Source organism: Pseudonaja textilis, chromosome 1 (assembly GCF_049901715.1).
Source record: "Pseudonaja textilis isolate UNSWEBS1 chromosome 1, rPseTex1.2, whole genome shotgun sequence".
In the NCBI taxonomy this organism is placed as follows: domain Eukaryota; kingdom Metazoa; phylum Chordata; class Lepidosauria; order Squamata; family Elapidae; genus Pseudonaja; species Pseudonaja textilis.
The window spans coordinates 284,795,618-284,812,297 of record NC_141990.1 but is presented as its reverse complement, the minus strand read 5'-3'; the positions used below and the strand labels follow the sequence as shown (position 1 = coordinate 284,812,297).

General features: G+C 35.6%; 1 protein-coding gene across 2 annotated transcripts in view; it reads left to right on the top strand.

Moving 5' to 3' along the window:
* LTBP2 (latent transforming growth factor beta binding protein 2) overlaps nt 1–16,680 on the top strand; it is a 108,612-nt gene that overhangs the window by 67,317 nt on the left and 24,615 nt on the right. For both annotated transcript variants that reach the window (XM_026711717.2, XM_087921949.1), the window contains exons 15-19: nt 1,910–2,035; nt 2,313–2,441; nt 3,545–3,664; nt 9,603–9,728; nt 10,099–10,224. In XM_026711717.2, the coding sequence (XP_026567502.2) occupies nt 1,910–2,035; nt 2,313–2,441; nt 3,545–3,664; nt 9,603–9,728; nt 10,099–10,224 (627 nt within the window). The remainder of the gene's footprint in view (nt 1–1,909; nt 2,036–2,312; nt 2,442–3,544; nt 3,665–9,602; nt 9,729–10,098; nt 10,225–16,680) is intronic.

Sequence of the window (16,680 nt, the reverse complement as noted above, 5' to 3'; positions counted from 1 at the left end):
ACTATGTACATACTTATACCTATTATCTTGTAAGCAATTGACAAATCAAATAAATAAATAAAAATAAATAAAAAATAAATAATTCCAGACCTCCATGGGTTGCTAAATTTGGTTTCCATCAATAATTTTTGTGTGATTTTGTTGTCAGCACATTCAACTATGTCATGAACAAAGTATTTAATAAGAATATTTCATTCATTCAGATCTAGGATGTCTTATTTTTGTGTTCCCTTTATTTTTTTGAGCAATGTATAAGACTACAGAGGCCAGTTGATTGCTGGTATTTGACTAATATGTTTATAGTTTTTGCCTGTTTCTCATATCCTTTGTAGTGGATATAAGAGAGAATCCATCCCTTTCTCCTGCCAAACAGTTTCCAGTAGCTGTAGATCACAGGTGTCAAACTTGTGGCATCACACCATCCTTTGATGTATCGTGACACTTTCATGGAGCTGGGATGGGCATGGCCTTCACGTGAGTCATCCAGGCCATGGGCTGCCAGTTTGATATCCCTGCTGTAGATGAAAGTGCTGCTTCAAGAGACACAGCAATAGTATTCACAAGTATATTGACCAGTGTTCTAATAGATTATTTTTCATAATTTAATTACAGTATGCAGCAAGTAAAGAGAGATTTTGCATTTCAAATGGGTTCACACAAGACAGTCAAACTTTAAAATTTCATGATGCTCAAAAGAATAGTTCATGTCAGTTTCCCAAGTGATATTAAAATTGATTCCAGCATTTGTAGTTTTTTCACTCTAACAAAATCTTACATTGTTTCTCATATATATTGAATATGGTAGTCATAAATAATGCATTTCAAACTAGTAATTACCCCTAATCACCATCTTATGATGCAGGATTTTTCTTTTCACTGAAAAAAAAAATGGAAATGGACAGATCTTTATGCCAAATCCCAGGATAATTGAGAAAGAGAAGGCAGAAAAAGGATACTAGTATTCCAAGCACCTTATATACTATATTTCAACAATCTAACAACTCAGAATCATTACTCCAATATTGTTGGCTGGGATCCTAAGATGGAATATAGGCTTTGTCAAGAGACTTTATAAGTTCATGACCAAGATGCTGTTTGAGCCAGCAACTTCCTGATCCACTTGTCAACTATTGTAATAAATCTAACAAAATAGGATAATGTTCAGAACACTCATTTCTGTCACGCTTATATCACAAGTAACCCTTTTCAAGCAAACCTGGGAAAATTTATAGAAAAATAACATGTCTCAGCCACAGAACAACAATGGCAGAGCCAGAAGGCTATGGAGTGTCTCTTGTCATTTATTCCAGGTCACACAAGTTGAGTCATGGGCATTTTTTTGGTGGAGTGGGAAGATTTGTGACCTCAGGCAGACATATGTTTACTGCTTGGATAATAGCAGCTGTGTTGTTTCAGTCTTGTCTCAATGTCTGGGACAGCTGCCTCTGCCATTATGCTCTGCACTAAAACGTTCTTGGAAAGAGCCCATAGCAAAGACTGCCTCAATACTCTTTTGTCTGTATTGGTTTGTTTGTGAGCTGGCTGGTTGGTGGGATTTTTGAAATCTATTGAGAGATGTGGGTGTTTTTTGAGCTCTTGCATGTTGTTGGGCTGATTCCAAATTTTCTCCAGTGAGTTTGGTATAATCCAGAATGAAGTTATTGAAACAGGAATATATCTTTATAAATCTTGGTTTATAAATGATAGAAACCAGGCAACCTCAGGGCATAACATTTCTATGTTTAGACTAGTGGTACTGATTCCCTTTTAAGGTTTAGCCTTTGCTGTTTCTAGCACGAATGAATTACATTAATTAAGATAAAATATCAACATTTGTCTTGGATTTGGGACAATAACATATGCACATTTTATTTGTTCCCTGACATCATTTTTTGTTTTTCTTTTTTAGAGATAAATCTATGTTCCTCTTCACCTGATATGTGTGGGCCAGGCACTTGTGTGAACTTTCCTGAAGGATATACCTGCTTGTGTTATACTGGTTATCAACAACATCCTAGTCACACTTATTGCATTGGTATTTTAGTTATTTGATTAGTTTTGCTAGTGGAAATAGTCTTGTGGCAGTATGAGTACATTAAAAAGCTGTTTAAAATATAGAAGTTGTTAGAGATTGGGAAATAAAGAATGTAATTCGAAAAGCTATACATACGGTTTTAATCAGTGATTTCTAGTTCAGTCTTCTACAAACTACACTTTTCACTTATGTGGGATTTCCATGGCTAAGCTGGCTGGGTGACTACAGATAGGGAGGTCAATTTCAAAATGTTGTTAACTATCTCCTCTTTTTATAGATATTGATGAATGTGAGAGAAATCCATGTGATGGGAAGGGTCACTGTGTCAACACTGAAGGCTCTTATTCTTGTATCTGTTTCACTGGGTATAGCATTCTCACTTCACAAAACATGCAAACATGTCAGGGTGAGTAATCTTTCTATGAAATCAAAGAATGTAAATGAAATTAACAACTTATTTATGTGGGAAAATATCTGCAAGTTACACCAAACATCTTATTCTGCATCACTGAGGAAAGCACCAGGTAGTCTTTTAGGATCTACCTTTTATGTCTGAAAAGATATAATGTTTCCAAAAATTGAATATAAACTGGGCATGTTTATTTTTTTAAAAAAGATGTTACATCAGAAACACTTGTCTTTTTTAAAAAAAGCTAACTAACAGAATAGGAAGATTTTCATTATGTAATGATTTTTATGGAACATGTATAATAAAATCTATGTATGTAAGAGAAAGTTACATTTAAAAGCTTGAATGCTATAGAAATTTTGAATAAGAAAACAGGGGCAAATTTGTTTTCAGTTTTAATACTTTAAAATCCTGAGAACTAGATCCTTCTCTAGTAATGCAGATCACAAATCAAATTATGCATGTATTGGTCCACATTTTGGCAATGCCATATTTTATTTTGTTTAGCTATTACATACCGTTATTATTGTATTAATTTAGATCATGTTCAATTTCCTGCCCTATACTTTTGTTAGTTAAAGCAGATAGCAGATTTAATATATAACAAAAAAGATAACAAACCTTTCGTTAAATATGGAAGTAAATAGTATGTGTGTCTAAAACCTTTTGTCTCTTCATATTTTTGCAGAAGCATTTACATTTTGAAATATGCAAATTAGATTAAATGTTAATTATTGATTGATTATATGCCATCGAGTCAGTGCCAACTTTTAGAGGCCATAGACTTTCTTCAGGACAGTTTGTGCCCAACCTGGTCTTTCTGTTCACCCAATTTTGGTCCCATTGCCATTGTAATTGAGTCCATTTACCTTCTGTTGGTTGTCCTCCTCTTTCCTTTTGTTTCCCCCCAGTATTATAAACTTCACCAGAGAACTAGATTTTTCTTCAATGTGTTTAAGGTATATGAATTTGCCATGGTAATTCCAATTTAAACATACTGTATTAAGAGGGTAATATAAGGAGCTAAGTACTTGACTATGGTGCATCTTAGCAATTTGGATTGATCATTTTTGCTGAAGAGCACGTTGCTTTTTTAACAGATCTAAATGAGTGTGACCAGCCAGATGTGTGCCATGGAGGGCAGTGCATCAACATACCTGGCTCGTATCACTGTGAGTGCAAATTAGGTTACTTCCTGAATCACAAAGGACAGTGTGAAGGTGAGTTTGCAAAAGACCTCTGCTTTCTGAAATGTTCTCCTTTCATAGCTAATTTTGATCTTTCTTGGCAAGTAGTTCAAAATACTTGACATGTATAAATTCATTCCTTACAGATTCACTTAGCTTTTTAATGCAACTTGTATCTTTAACAGAGAACATGCCCATTTAGAAAGGTGTATATTTTCACTTTTATTCTGTTAATTCAGATTTAACTTTTATCTGGCTACAAATAAATAGGATGTGTGAAATAATGCTGATAAGGAATCTTCTGAACAGAGATTGCCCTCTTCTGGAAAGAAGGAAAATGCAAAATAGTGCTGTTTTTATATTCTGACTTCCCTTTTGTAACCTACATATATTGGTTTAAATCATTTATGTCTGAAGATGTTTCCATCATAATTGGTTTTCTTCAGAATAGAAAAAAGTAGGCTATTCAAAGTACTACCTGCACTTCTTTCTCAATATTTCACCTGCTCTAAAGAATGGTGATATTGAGTGGCTTATAATGGAATAAGCCTTGTAGAAAACGTCTAATTCAGCAGTGCTTATTGATTCAAACAGGCAAGAAACTGGACAGAGATTTTTCCCATCATTTTTTTTTCAAATTAAAAATGTGGAAGTTTGCTGTGAGATCTCCTGCAAGTAAAAGATATGCCTTTTCACTGAAATATAATCCTCTCTCCACTAAAAAGTTTAGGTCAAAAGTAAGATACAAATTAAAAATTAATATGAAGAAGTTTATATTTCAGTTTTCAGTGCTATGCTATATCATTTCCACTAACAAAACAATTCTAAAAAGTTGAGTTTATTCTTCTTTCCTGCATGTGGCACTCATTTCCTCTGACTGTGTCAAGCATTTTTCTCCTAATTTCCTTGCAAATCTAAACTTGCATTGTTCACAGTGCTATAGAGATCTGTGCTAAGATCATAATTGCATTATCTCTGTGTCACAGCAGATACCTCTACAGACCTCAAAGCCAATTACCCCCAAACAGTGGACAGATTAGGAAGTCTAAATGAAATTTAATTGCAAATACTGAGAAGGAGCTACTTTTGGCCATGTTTGGAAGTTAAACTGTTAGGAAGATATCACTCTGCATAGTCAGAGTATGCTGTCTCCGAGTCTATCCCAAATAGTTGATATCTGAATCCACCATTAAGTCAACAGTGTTGAGCAAGTGTTGAGGTATTCCCTGTTAGGAGAATGAGTGTTCACAGGGAAACGTAGTGAGAGTGATGTTGAATAACACACGACCAGCACACAGATACACTGAATAGTAAAATGTAGGTTTTACTTCCAGTAAATGGTTAAGCAAAGTCCAACAAACAGTCCAAGTCATACACGGTTAAAGCAGTCAGTTTTCAGTCCAGGGATAATCCAAATAACAAAGTCCAGTATCATAAACAGTTCAGTAAATAGACTCAAACCTGAATCAGATAACATAGTGCGAGCCATGGCTTGTAACATTTTCCCTCTTCATTCTAGAAACTAGTTATGTTGTGGCCTGTAAGGTGCAGAATGTTTATGCTCGACACCAGCCAATTTTAACATAGTTTGGAATCTATTGTTAATAAACTCAGTCCTGTTATCAGTAACTAAAGTAATTACCCTATGTTTCATTTTTCTCTCTGCAAACCTTAGCCAATTAAAGAAATGTTGGAATGTTTCTGTTTTGTTTTTCATTAGATAGCAGAAACCATACCATGAGTAATGGTCCATTATACTCAAAACATAGTGGGCACCTCCCAAACTGGTTTTTTTAGGACCAATTATATCAGCAAACACAACCTCTAAAGGTTCTTTGGTCTTAAACCCATTCAGTCTGTTTGCTGGAGTAACCTTACTTTTCTCTTGGTTACAGGCATTACAGTTTAAGTACTTACTACAGGGTTTTAATTTTACTCCCTCTGACAATTCAACAGTTTGTTTCAACATTTTGAAATTAATGTGCCCTAGACATCTATGCAGTAAATGTATACATTCATCATGTGGCTTAACATTGTTATAAACTGTGTTAGCCATCTGCAACTGGTCTTCATGTATAACGTATGAATCATTCTCTAAAGTCGCAGTAACAGTTTTACCCTCTTTCTCTATTATACAGTTATCTCCTCTAAAGGTTACTACATAACCATTATTAACTAAAGCCCTTACTGATAACAAATTAAATTTCAGTTTAGGTACATATAACATAGTTAAATACTCATTTACACATGAACAATATGCAGTACCTCCACCAGACGCTTTCATCTTCCATCCATTTGCCAATGATACATGTTGCTTACTTGTGGACATCGTTACAAACCTCTCTCTATTTTTAGTAATGCACTGCGATGCTCCACTATCAATTACCCACAAATCATAGTTTACAGTTGAATTGCTAGACATAGCTAAACTAACATTCTTCTTAGCCTTCTGGTGATTACCAGTATTCTGTTGTTTTCCCTTCTTACAGAATCTAGCTATATGTCCCCTAGCCCCACAAGAAAAACATTTCCTAACAGTATAGGCAGATGAACACAAATCCTCTTCTGTGGTTGTTTCTTTCTCAGTTGGTCCCTATCCAGCTGTCTTCTTGCCTCTTCTAACAATCTTCCGGTTATGTCAGTCAATGTCAGCTTATCTCTGGTCAGGACTTCCAGTGAAGAGATGTAATTATCATAACTTTCATCCAATGAGGAAAGAATGATGTAAACTTGATGTAGCTCTGAAAACATCAGTTCCTTTTCATAAAGTTCAAATGAGCTAACATATCACCACCTTTCAGAAGACGTGCTCTAAACAGTTTACGTGTAAGATGTATGTGTGCACCTACACTGTCACGAACATAAATCCTCTTCAAATTCTCCCAACACCTAGCAGCAGACTCTTCTCCATGAATATGGACTAGCTGCTAGTCACTCAGTGTTAGTCCAATTATACAAAGAACTCATTCGTTGTTCCATTCCATTTAAAGTCAGCAAGCTTCTTGGCATCGTCCTCATCATCTGGATCCCAAGCATTTACATCCGGTGGATCTTGAACTGCATTCCATAACCCTTCTCTACGCAGAAGTAGACTGCACTTCATAGACTAGGAAACATAGTTTGTTCCATCCAACCAGGTTATCAATGACAGACTTGTTGAAGGGTCTTGTGCCATCTTTACCAGGACAGTAACCCACAATTAAACAGTAAACAGCTGTCTGTATACAGTATTGTGTATTCACACTAACTCTCAGTTATCTGAGTCTGGTAGGGCCTGGGCCCATAACCATTGTTGAGGTATTCCCCATTAGAAGAATGAGTGCGCACAGGGAAACGTAGTGAGAGTGATGTTGAATAACACACGACCAGCATACAGATACACTGAATAGTAAAATGTAGGTTTTACTTCCAGTAAACGGTTAAGCAAAGTTCAAGTCATACATGGTTAAAGCAGTCAGTTTTCAGTCCAGGGATAATCCAAATAACAAAGTCCAGTATCATAAACAGTTCAGTAAATAGACTCACATCAAATCCAAGAAGAACGATGATCAGCAACAGTCAATAGGGAAAAATGCAGGAACCAAAAACATCGAACAAAGAACAACTAGCAACTAGCAACTAACAACAACAGAACTAACAACCCAGGTTTTGGCTCCATCTTATGGCCATTTGAGGAACCACACCCAATTACAATTTTAGCATTCGCTTAAAGAGACAGTATTAAATGTCTACCCTGGTTTATATATTTCTAACCCAACTGTTAGGTGACTATCAATTCCTAACAGCAAGTCTGTCAGAAATCAACAAATTCTGGTTTTATATTTTGCACATACCTGTTTAACTGCTTCCAGGCTTAAATGCTTCAGACTGACTTCCCATTCCATTAAGTCATTAAGCTTTTTTGCTTATTTTGTTGAAATTAAATTGTTGCAGTCAAAACTTCTTCAAGTTGAAACTGGAGATGAGCAATATTTGGGCATAAGATGAGAGCAAGGTAGTGTTTCTCCCCTTCATTGGATGACCCCCTTATCCTCAGGGTTTTAAAATTTGTTAAGCATGACAACAGAATCAAAATCAAGTTATCCTTTGTTCTTGCAAGACCTTTTCCCTTTATGATCATAATTTTATGTTGCTATTTGGCATTTATGGCTGCTATTTATTTATTAAGCAATCAAGTTAATATCTCACAGAAGTGACTCTGTGAGAAACAAGGCAGCTGTCTATCCCTCTAACCCCTACTCAGGCCAGTCCTCCATTCTGAAGTTTCCTTAAAGAGCTGGACAGAGCTGGACAGAGAAACCTTGTGCAGATTGTCTTTTAGAATTGCTTTAGAATTGCCTTCAGTAGTTCTGCCTGAAGTGTGAGGCTACTTAGCTACGGTAGCAGTTAACAGAGTAATTAAATTCCCTGGCCCTTGCTGTTTTACCACAAGGTAAGTGGATTAGTTGATCAAGTTGTGCTCCTTCCCTTAGAAATCTGGGAGCTGGTGTGTTCTGTTTATGCAAAACCTGTTTTTGTTATTGTTTTATTTTATTTAGCTTAGGTAATGACAGAAGGAAGGTCACAAGAAAGAGCCTAGCAGTGACCAGTCTTTGCTCAGTCCTGCCTCAGTGCTGTCAGTGGCAGATGTCTGTCTCATTAGACTGTCACAGGCAGAAAACAGAAGTAGCAAAACCTTAATTTGGATCTGTATAAATAAGTTTTGCCAAATTAGGATATGGCACTGGATAAGAACCAGAATATGAAGTTTTGCTGGTTACTTTGAGTGAAAATATAAACTATAGTCCTCTCTCCTTCATGGGTACTTTGTAACAATATATAGCTCCTCTTATTTATTTATTTTATTGATTTATTTGATTTGTCAATCGCTTACAAGATAATAGATATAAGTATAAACATGAGTAAGAATACAGGAAGGGTTAGGCTACGTAGTGCCTTTCCTATGTTATCTTCTGTAAAGTCAATATGTGATAGATCATTACGGTTAGTTGTGGTATGACTAGGAAATGTGGGGCATGAACCATTGCTATTTACAAAGACTAAACTGAAGAATGTGTTGAAGAGATTGGCCTTAACAGCTTCATGGTTGCAGTCTTTCCCATTTAGTCCTTTTAGGGGTGGAATGGTTCTTGATTCTTAAGTTTGATGTTAACAAAATTGTAGAAGGTGCGGATGGATTTTGTACATAGGAGGTTTTCCTCTTGCTTGCAGTGGTAATTTGTGCACTCTGCCTTTATCTTTTACTGCATAGGGTGTTGTATTGGTTTTTAAAGTTTGCTACGTAGCTAGTTTTGTTTTTGCACCATAGCCATCTTTTTTTAATTGAAGTTTCGTTATTGTTATGGGTAATTTGTTTTTTTTTTGTTTTGTTTTTTGGGGTTACTAATGGTATATATAGTTTAATGACTCTTTCGGGTTCAAACAAGAATGCATTATAATGGTCTTCTGTAATTACAGCTAGAGAACAGAATATGCCAATCAAGAGATGATAGATCAGCATCTATGAGATCATAGTTGGCTTTTTTGAAGTTGTATTTTGGGGATCCATCATTATGATCCTTGTACAAGACCTTCCCCCTTTTATGACAATAATTTTATATTGCCATATTATTAAAAAGTTCATAATCATCCAATGACCTTATAACCAGCCAATCAGAAGTTAGAAAGAAATTAACATTTTTCAACTTTTTTTTATTTTCTACATTGAAGCTTTAATCTCTTAATCTTCATTGAGCCATATGTAAGACCCCTTAATACAATTTCCAAATGCTTTTGGATAACTTCATGAAGTTTCTAATAATAATCTTATTTGGAATATAGCCATTTCTTGATAACTTGCACACATTGTCCTTCTGCATATAGCATCATTTGTTGAAAGTTATATAGGGCTCTTTAATGTTCTGTTGTTGCTCTGCCAAGTTCAGTGACATCAACTCAAAATTCAGTTCCCTGTTTCTTTTATTTGTCATAGATATTGATGAATGTACAACCTATAACATCTGTCCCAGAGGACGCTGCATCAACACTGAGGGCTCCTTTTCTTGTGTGGCTTGTGATAATGGCTATATTGCATCAATAGACGGAAGAACATGTGAAGGTATATATGTGGCTTGATATGATGATAAGGATAACATTCTGATTAACTAAAAAAGGTACATTAGCATAATCCAGAAGATTGTATAGTTTTATAAATAAATTTTTGTTGTGGTCATAGAAATCAAGTTATCTGAATAACTTATTGATTGAAATTAATTGAAAACTAACTGGAAGCTGTGTATATAAACAGTATATAGTGAATATTACTTGATATGAAGAAATAATTGGATGTAGCACATCATTTTTATACATTGTTGAGGAAATGCTAAAGACATTTGCCTGATAATATTTTGAATCATCTATTGGATAGATTTTCTGAGCTTTTTCTTGTTCCGTATTCTATGTCAGTGAAACTCGGTTCTTTTTTCTAGATATTGATGAGTGCAATTCACACATGGCCTGCCCACAGGGAATTTGCATTAATACACCAGGCTCCTTCACTTGCCAAACTTGTGAAATAGGCTATGTTCTCTCATCTAACAGACAGTCTTGTGAAGGTAATAATATTGATTTCATTCTTCATGGCTGAATGACTGAAACACTTGGTTTACTTTAGGCCTGTGTGCATTTAAAAGCAGAAGAGGTAGTGATTATGATCTGGATTGATTTTTCCTTTCCCAGATTCATCACCTAGGAGGAAAGCATTTTGTAGAATATTGATCCTGTTTTTCCCAGGTTACAGTTCACAACCTTGGCAGGCTATTATGAAATACTTGAAGATATTGGGATTGGAAATATTTGGCAGTGATTAATGTATTAATTAATGAGTTGGTTGCAGTTTTGCAGATAACATTCATTACATTAAATTAGGTCAGTCTGAAGAAAAAAAGAAAATGGGTCAGGAGAATGAAAGAAAGAAGGGCATGATTCAGTGTGATTAAATAAGATAATCTGCTTTTGTTTTTAAAGTTGTAAATTAGAAGGCCAGACATTAAGATTTACTGGATTAGTAGTGAAAAACTCTGGAAATCAGTTAGTGACAAGCAAAGTGCTATATAGTTTATTGCATCTTATTGCTGTCACCTAGTGGTCATCCACTAATGATCTAAAATGGTTAATTTTCCATCCATTTTTATTTATAGTTTAATTTAAAAAGGACTTTAAAAATGGAAAAGTTGAAAGCTCACAAATATCATTTTATTCAGTAAAAAATGTAAACTCCTATGTTGTGAGTTGAAAGGGATGAGAGGGATGTTTACTTAATTGGATGGTCCCCACATATTCTAGACATTTAATGGACCATGACAACAGAGAGATCAAGAAGTGCCAGACTGAATTTTCATTATCAAATCCTCCCACAAATTTTCCATGACAGAATAATTAGGTTATGACGCCAATAAAATAAATATGCCACTATAAAAAGTGTAACAAATAAAATGTGAAATAAAAATAAACTGAAAACCAGTTTAAAAACTAAATTTAGATAAATTAAAATCAATTTGTTAAAAATAAGAAAATGAACAATCATTAATTGCTTTTTATTTTTGCTGATTGCTTTGAAGAGCTAGCTTTGGAAAACAGGAATAGAAAAATGTGGAGACTAAAATTGAAGTTGACCTCAATTCCAACAGTTTCCCAGACAAAAGGGTCACATATGCAACTGATATTTTTCTATAAAGAGTTAAATTGGGAAAATATGGACTATAAAAAGTAATTATATATACAATTATATATTGCCTACATATTTTTTCAATTATACCTTTTGTTTCTTTTATAACCTTCCTATGTTAGAATTGTTCTCTGATACAGTACATCAGACATGTTTTACACATGTAGAAACATCCACTCTAAATCTGAAAACCATGCAGTTAAAAAAAACACCACATAGGTAATCCTCAACTTACAACTGTTCATTTAGTGACTGTTGAAAATTATAATGGCACTGAAAAAAGCAACTTATGGGGTTTTTTTTCATATTTAAAATGGTTGCAGCATCCTTGTGGTCATGTGATCAATGCCAGATGCTTGACAACTGGGATGCAGGTAGGTATGATAGTTGCACTGTCCTGGGATCATGTTATCACTATTTGTAAGCTTCCCAGCTGCTTCTGACAAGCCAAGTCAATGGGGGAAGCCAGATTTATTTATTTATTTATTTTTATTTGTCAATTGCTTACAAGATAATAGGTATAAGTAAAATCATAGTTATGAATACATGGATACATATAAGAAAAATAAAAAAATATAAAAGAAACAATAGGACAGGGATGGTAGGCACATTGGTGCGCTTATGCACGCCCCCTACAGACCTCTTAGGAAAGGGGTGAGGTCAATAGTAGACAGTCTAAGGTTAAAGTTTTGGGGGTTTGGGGAAGAAACCACAGAATCAGGTAGAGTATTTCAGACATTGACCACTCTGTTGCTGAAGTCGTATTTCCTGCAATCAAGTTTGGTGTGATTAACCTTGAGTTTGTGTCTATTGTTTGCTCTAGTGTTGTTATGGTTGAAGCTGAAGTATTCTTTGTCAGGTAGGACATTGCAATGTATGATTTTATATACTATACTTAGATCGGACAGAAGGTGGTGTAGTTCTAGGTTTTCTAGGTCTAGAATTTCGAGTCTGGTGGCATATGGTATTCTGCAATGAGTAGAGGAGTGGAGAACTCTTCTTGTGAAATATTTCTGGACTTTCTCAACTGTGCTAATATCAGATACGTAATGTGGGTTCCAGACTGATGAGCTGTATTCGAGTATTGGTCTAGCAAATGTTTTGTATGCTCTAGTTATTAGTGTAATATTACCAGAGAAAAAACAACGTAAAATTAGGTTAACAACTCTTAATGCCTTTTTGGCTATGTAGTTACAGTGGGCTCGAGCACTTAGGTCATTTGAGATGAGTACTCCAAGATCCTTGACAGAGTTTGGATCATCAACAAGGTCTTGACTATTCAGCCTGTATTTTATTTTCTGATTTTTTTTTGCCAATATGTAGGACAGAGCATTTGTTTGTTGAGATTTGAAGTTGCCATTTGTTTGACCATTCTGATACATAGTCAAGGTCTCTTTGAAGGGTAGCAGTATTGCCTGTGGTGTTGAATAGCTTTACATCATCAGCGAAGAAAATGCAGTTGCTCTTGATATGATCAGAGAGGTCATTTATGTAGAGTATGAAAAGAGTTGGTCCTAGAACACTGCCTTGGGAGACACCACTGTTGACAGGTACAGAATTTGATAGGACGCTCCCAATTTTGACCATTTGTTGTATGTTTGACAGGAAGGCTTCTATCCAGTAATGCAGGTGTCCAGAGATACCGTAAGATTTTAGTTTTAGGAGTACTTTGTCATGTACCACTGAATCAAAGGCTTTACAGAAGTCTATGTAGATTGCATCTATTGCTTTGCCCTGATCGAGTTGTGTAGTCCATATGTTTTTGCAGTGTAAGAGTTGCAGATTACATGATAGTTTTTTCCTAAAACCAAATTGTTTATCATAGAATAGGTTGTTTGTTTCTAAGTGGAGGATGATGGATTGGTTAATAATTGATTCCATGACTTTACAGGTGATGCAGCATAAAGAGATTGGTCTGTAATTTTCAACTAGGCTGGGGTCTCCCTTTTTGAAGATAGGGATGACTGTGGCTGGTGACCATAGTTTTGGCAAGGAGCTGGTCCTAAAAGATTTTTCAAAGATTACGCTTAGAGGTTCGGCTATGGCAGTGGGTAGATTCATAAAGAGAATTCTATATAAGTAATAATTTTATTAGAGACCACTTTCCACATTATATTTATAGGTGTACACTTAAAAATATACCCAGACATTTTAAGGTAAAAGAGAGGCAAACCTGTGTTAGTGTTTGAGGACAAACCCCCAAGCAGAGTGTGCAGCAGCAGTCAAGCCAGGCAGCCAAATGAGAGAGGCTGGGCCCAAGAGTATACACACACTGGAGTCAAACACTGTTTGTTGTTTTAAATAGTTGTTTAATCCATTCAGAGTTTAAGCATTGTCAATCAGTCCATATGTCATTCACAAATATATCCATCCAGTAACTTAGTCCATTAACTAGTCAGTACTATGTCCTTATCTGCTTGTAAATCTTCTCCTCCCGATACCTTTCTCTTGAAGACAATGCTGAGTATCTACAGGATATCAGCTCACCAAGGAAATAGTCCTTTTGTTCAGCAGAAACGGTATCCAGCACAGTAGCCAACAAACAGTAACAAGCAGATGTCTCAAACAGGAGTAAGCAGCAGGCAGGCAGAGAGCAGAGAGACCAGGGCTGTTACGTTTCTCTCACTGCCTTTTATTGCAGCTTGCAACCGCACCCTTAATTAGCTAATTACATTGCAGTTTGGTGCTTAAAGCTACAAACACTTAAACCTAGGTTTATATATTTATTCACCCAAACCTAGTTGGTGTATCGATATACCCAACATTCTCCCCTTTTGGGTGAGATAAATATATAATACCCTTACAATCTAAACCCATACTTTACACAACTCTCTTGGTGCTTAATGGCACCTTGGGCTTTAGTAAAATTATCAGCTATATTGTCCTCCGACATGCAGTACTCCAGCTGTATCATTTTACTCTTTACAGATTGTCTAACGTTTAGGTACCTTAAATCTGTATGCTTGCTCCTAGTTTTTACTGCAATATTTGTGGCCATTTGAATTGCTGCCTGATTATCTTCATGTACAATTATAGGATAATTTACAGTTATACCCATATCATTCATCATTTGTTTATACATAATTAACTCAGTACATAATAGCGATAAACAGGAGAATTCTGCCTCCATAGTAGACAAACTTATATGCTGTTGTCTTATTGACTTCCAACCTATTAATGTCTTACCCAGCATTATGGCTGTTCCTGAAGTCGACTTTCTTGTGTCTCTTTCTGATGCAAAACTAGCATCTGCATAAGCACTCAGTATTAGATCACCTTTTGGTTCTAGATACAGTGCATGGTGTAATGTTCCTTTAAGATATCTTAAAATTCTCTTCAATGCATTCCAATGACACTGAAGTGGATCATTATTGTGTCGTGCCAGTTGATTAATACTATAAGCTATATCTGGCCTTGACCAATTGCTAATGTATGATAAGCTACCAATCAAAGATTGATATAATACCTTATCAAACTTGGGACTTTGAGCATCCATTTTGCAAATATCCTGACTCATTGGAGTCTTTGCAGGCTTACAAAGTTCCATCTTATACTCTATTAGCAATTTAGATATTTTATCTTCCTGAGATATCTTAAAACCTTTCTGTGTTTTCAGTATATTCAAACCTAGATATTTCTTTATCTCCCCTAATTGCTTGATTTTTATTTTCTTAGCTAATGATGCTATTATTTTATTTGCTTCATCATTAGTCTCAGTAATCAAGGCAATATCATCAGTGAACAATAATAATAATGATATTTTCCCATTTGTCTCCCTTTTAAATAGACATGGATCGGCTAAACCAGCTTTAAACCCTATATTGTTTAGTTCCTTTACAATATACTGGTTCCATTCATAGCCAGATTGTTTAAGACCATAGAGGCTCTTCTTTAACAACCAACAATCATTATTATTTTCACCTTTAAATCCAATAGGCTTTTTCATATATACAGTATGTCTTAGTGGAGCGTGCAAGTAAGCAGTTTCCACATCTAGATGGTTAACTATATATTTCTTGCTTGCTGCCCACACTAAGGCTGCCCTTAATGTTGCTGCTTTAAGACTAGGTGCAAATACCTCATCATAGTCATTGGCACTTTGTCTAAAACCTTGGGCTACTAATCGTGCCTTATGGATTATATTTCCATCCTTATCAGTTTTTATCTTAAAAATCCATTTGCAGCCAATGGGTTTTATATTACCAGGTAATCTCACATTTTCATATACTTTCATATCCTTTAAGGATCTCAATTCCTTATTCATTGCTGCATACCAACTTTCCTTCTCTTTAGTAGGATACTTTTTTATCTCATCCACAGTATATGGAACCTTATTAACCTGGCACACTGTATTAGCCTGGTATCTATCAGGCGGTCTAGATATTCATGTAGTTCTTCTGGGAATTACAGGGCTTGTACGAGGACTTTTTTGAATTACTACCTGTTCATGTTCCTCAGCTTGCTCAGCTATTTCTTCCTTTATGGGCTCTATCTCTTCCTGTATTTCTCTATTTACTTTATTCTTAAAGTTACAGGGATAATTAATGGGAATTCTATAGGATTCAATAATTACTTCATTATTGTTATCCTGTTCTAACTTATCCCATCCTACGTGCTCTAGAAATTGGGCATTGGCACTACATAACACCTTAGATGTGCCTTTCTCCCAAAATCTATATGCCCTATGGTTTGCTTGGTAACCAACGAAGAATAATTGTTTAGCTCTGTGTTGCCCTTTACGCCTGAGTTGTGTAGGGATATGCACCCATGCTGGTGCACCAAATGTGTGCAGGTAACTCAGATCAGGCTTCCTGCCATGCCACATGGTGAATGGTATTTCACCAGTAGTTGTGTTAACAACGTTGTTCAATGTGTTATTAGCACACATTGTGGCCTCCCCCCACAAAGAATCAGGTAATCCAGAATCAGTTAACATTGTTCTAACCATTGCCTGTAGTGTTTGGCCTCTTCTCTCTATAAATGCGTTGTGTTGTGGTCTATATGGTGCAGATTTCTTGTGCTCTATTCCAGCTACCTTTAATCTATTCTGGAATTTGCTGTTAACAAATTCCGTACCATTATCTGTCACCAGGGTTATCAGTTGCCGTTTAGTCTTTCTTTCTGCAAACTTTAACCAGTTGAAGAAATGTTGATATGTTTCAGTTTTGCTTTTCATTAGGTAGCAAAACCCATATCTAGAGTAATGGTCCATAATGCTCAGTATATATCGAGCACCCCCCATACTGGGTTTCTTTGGACCTATAATGTCTGCAAATACTACTTCTAAAGGTTCTTTAGTTTTGAAACCATTTAGCCTATTTGCAGGCAATATTTTACTCTTATC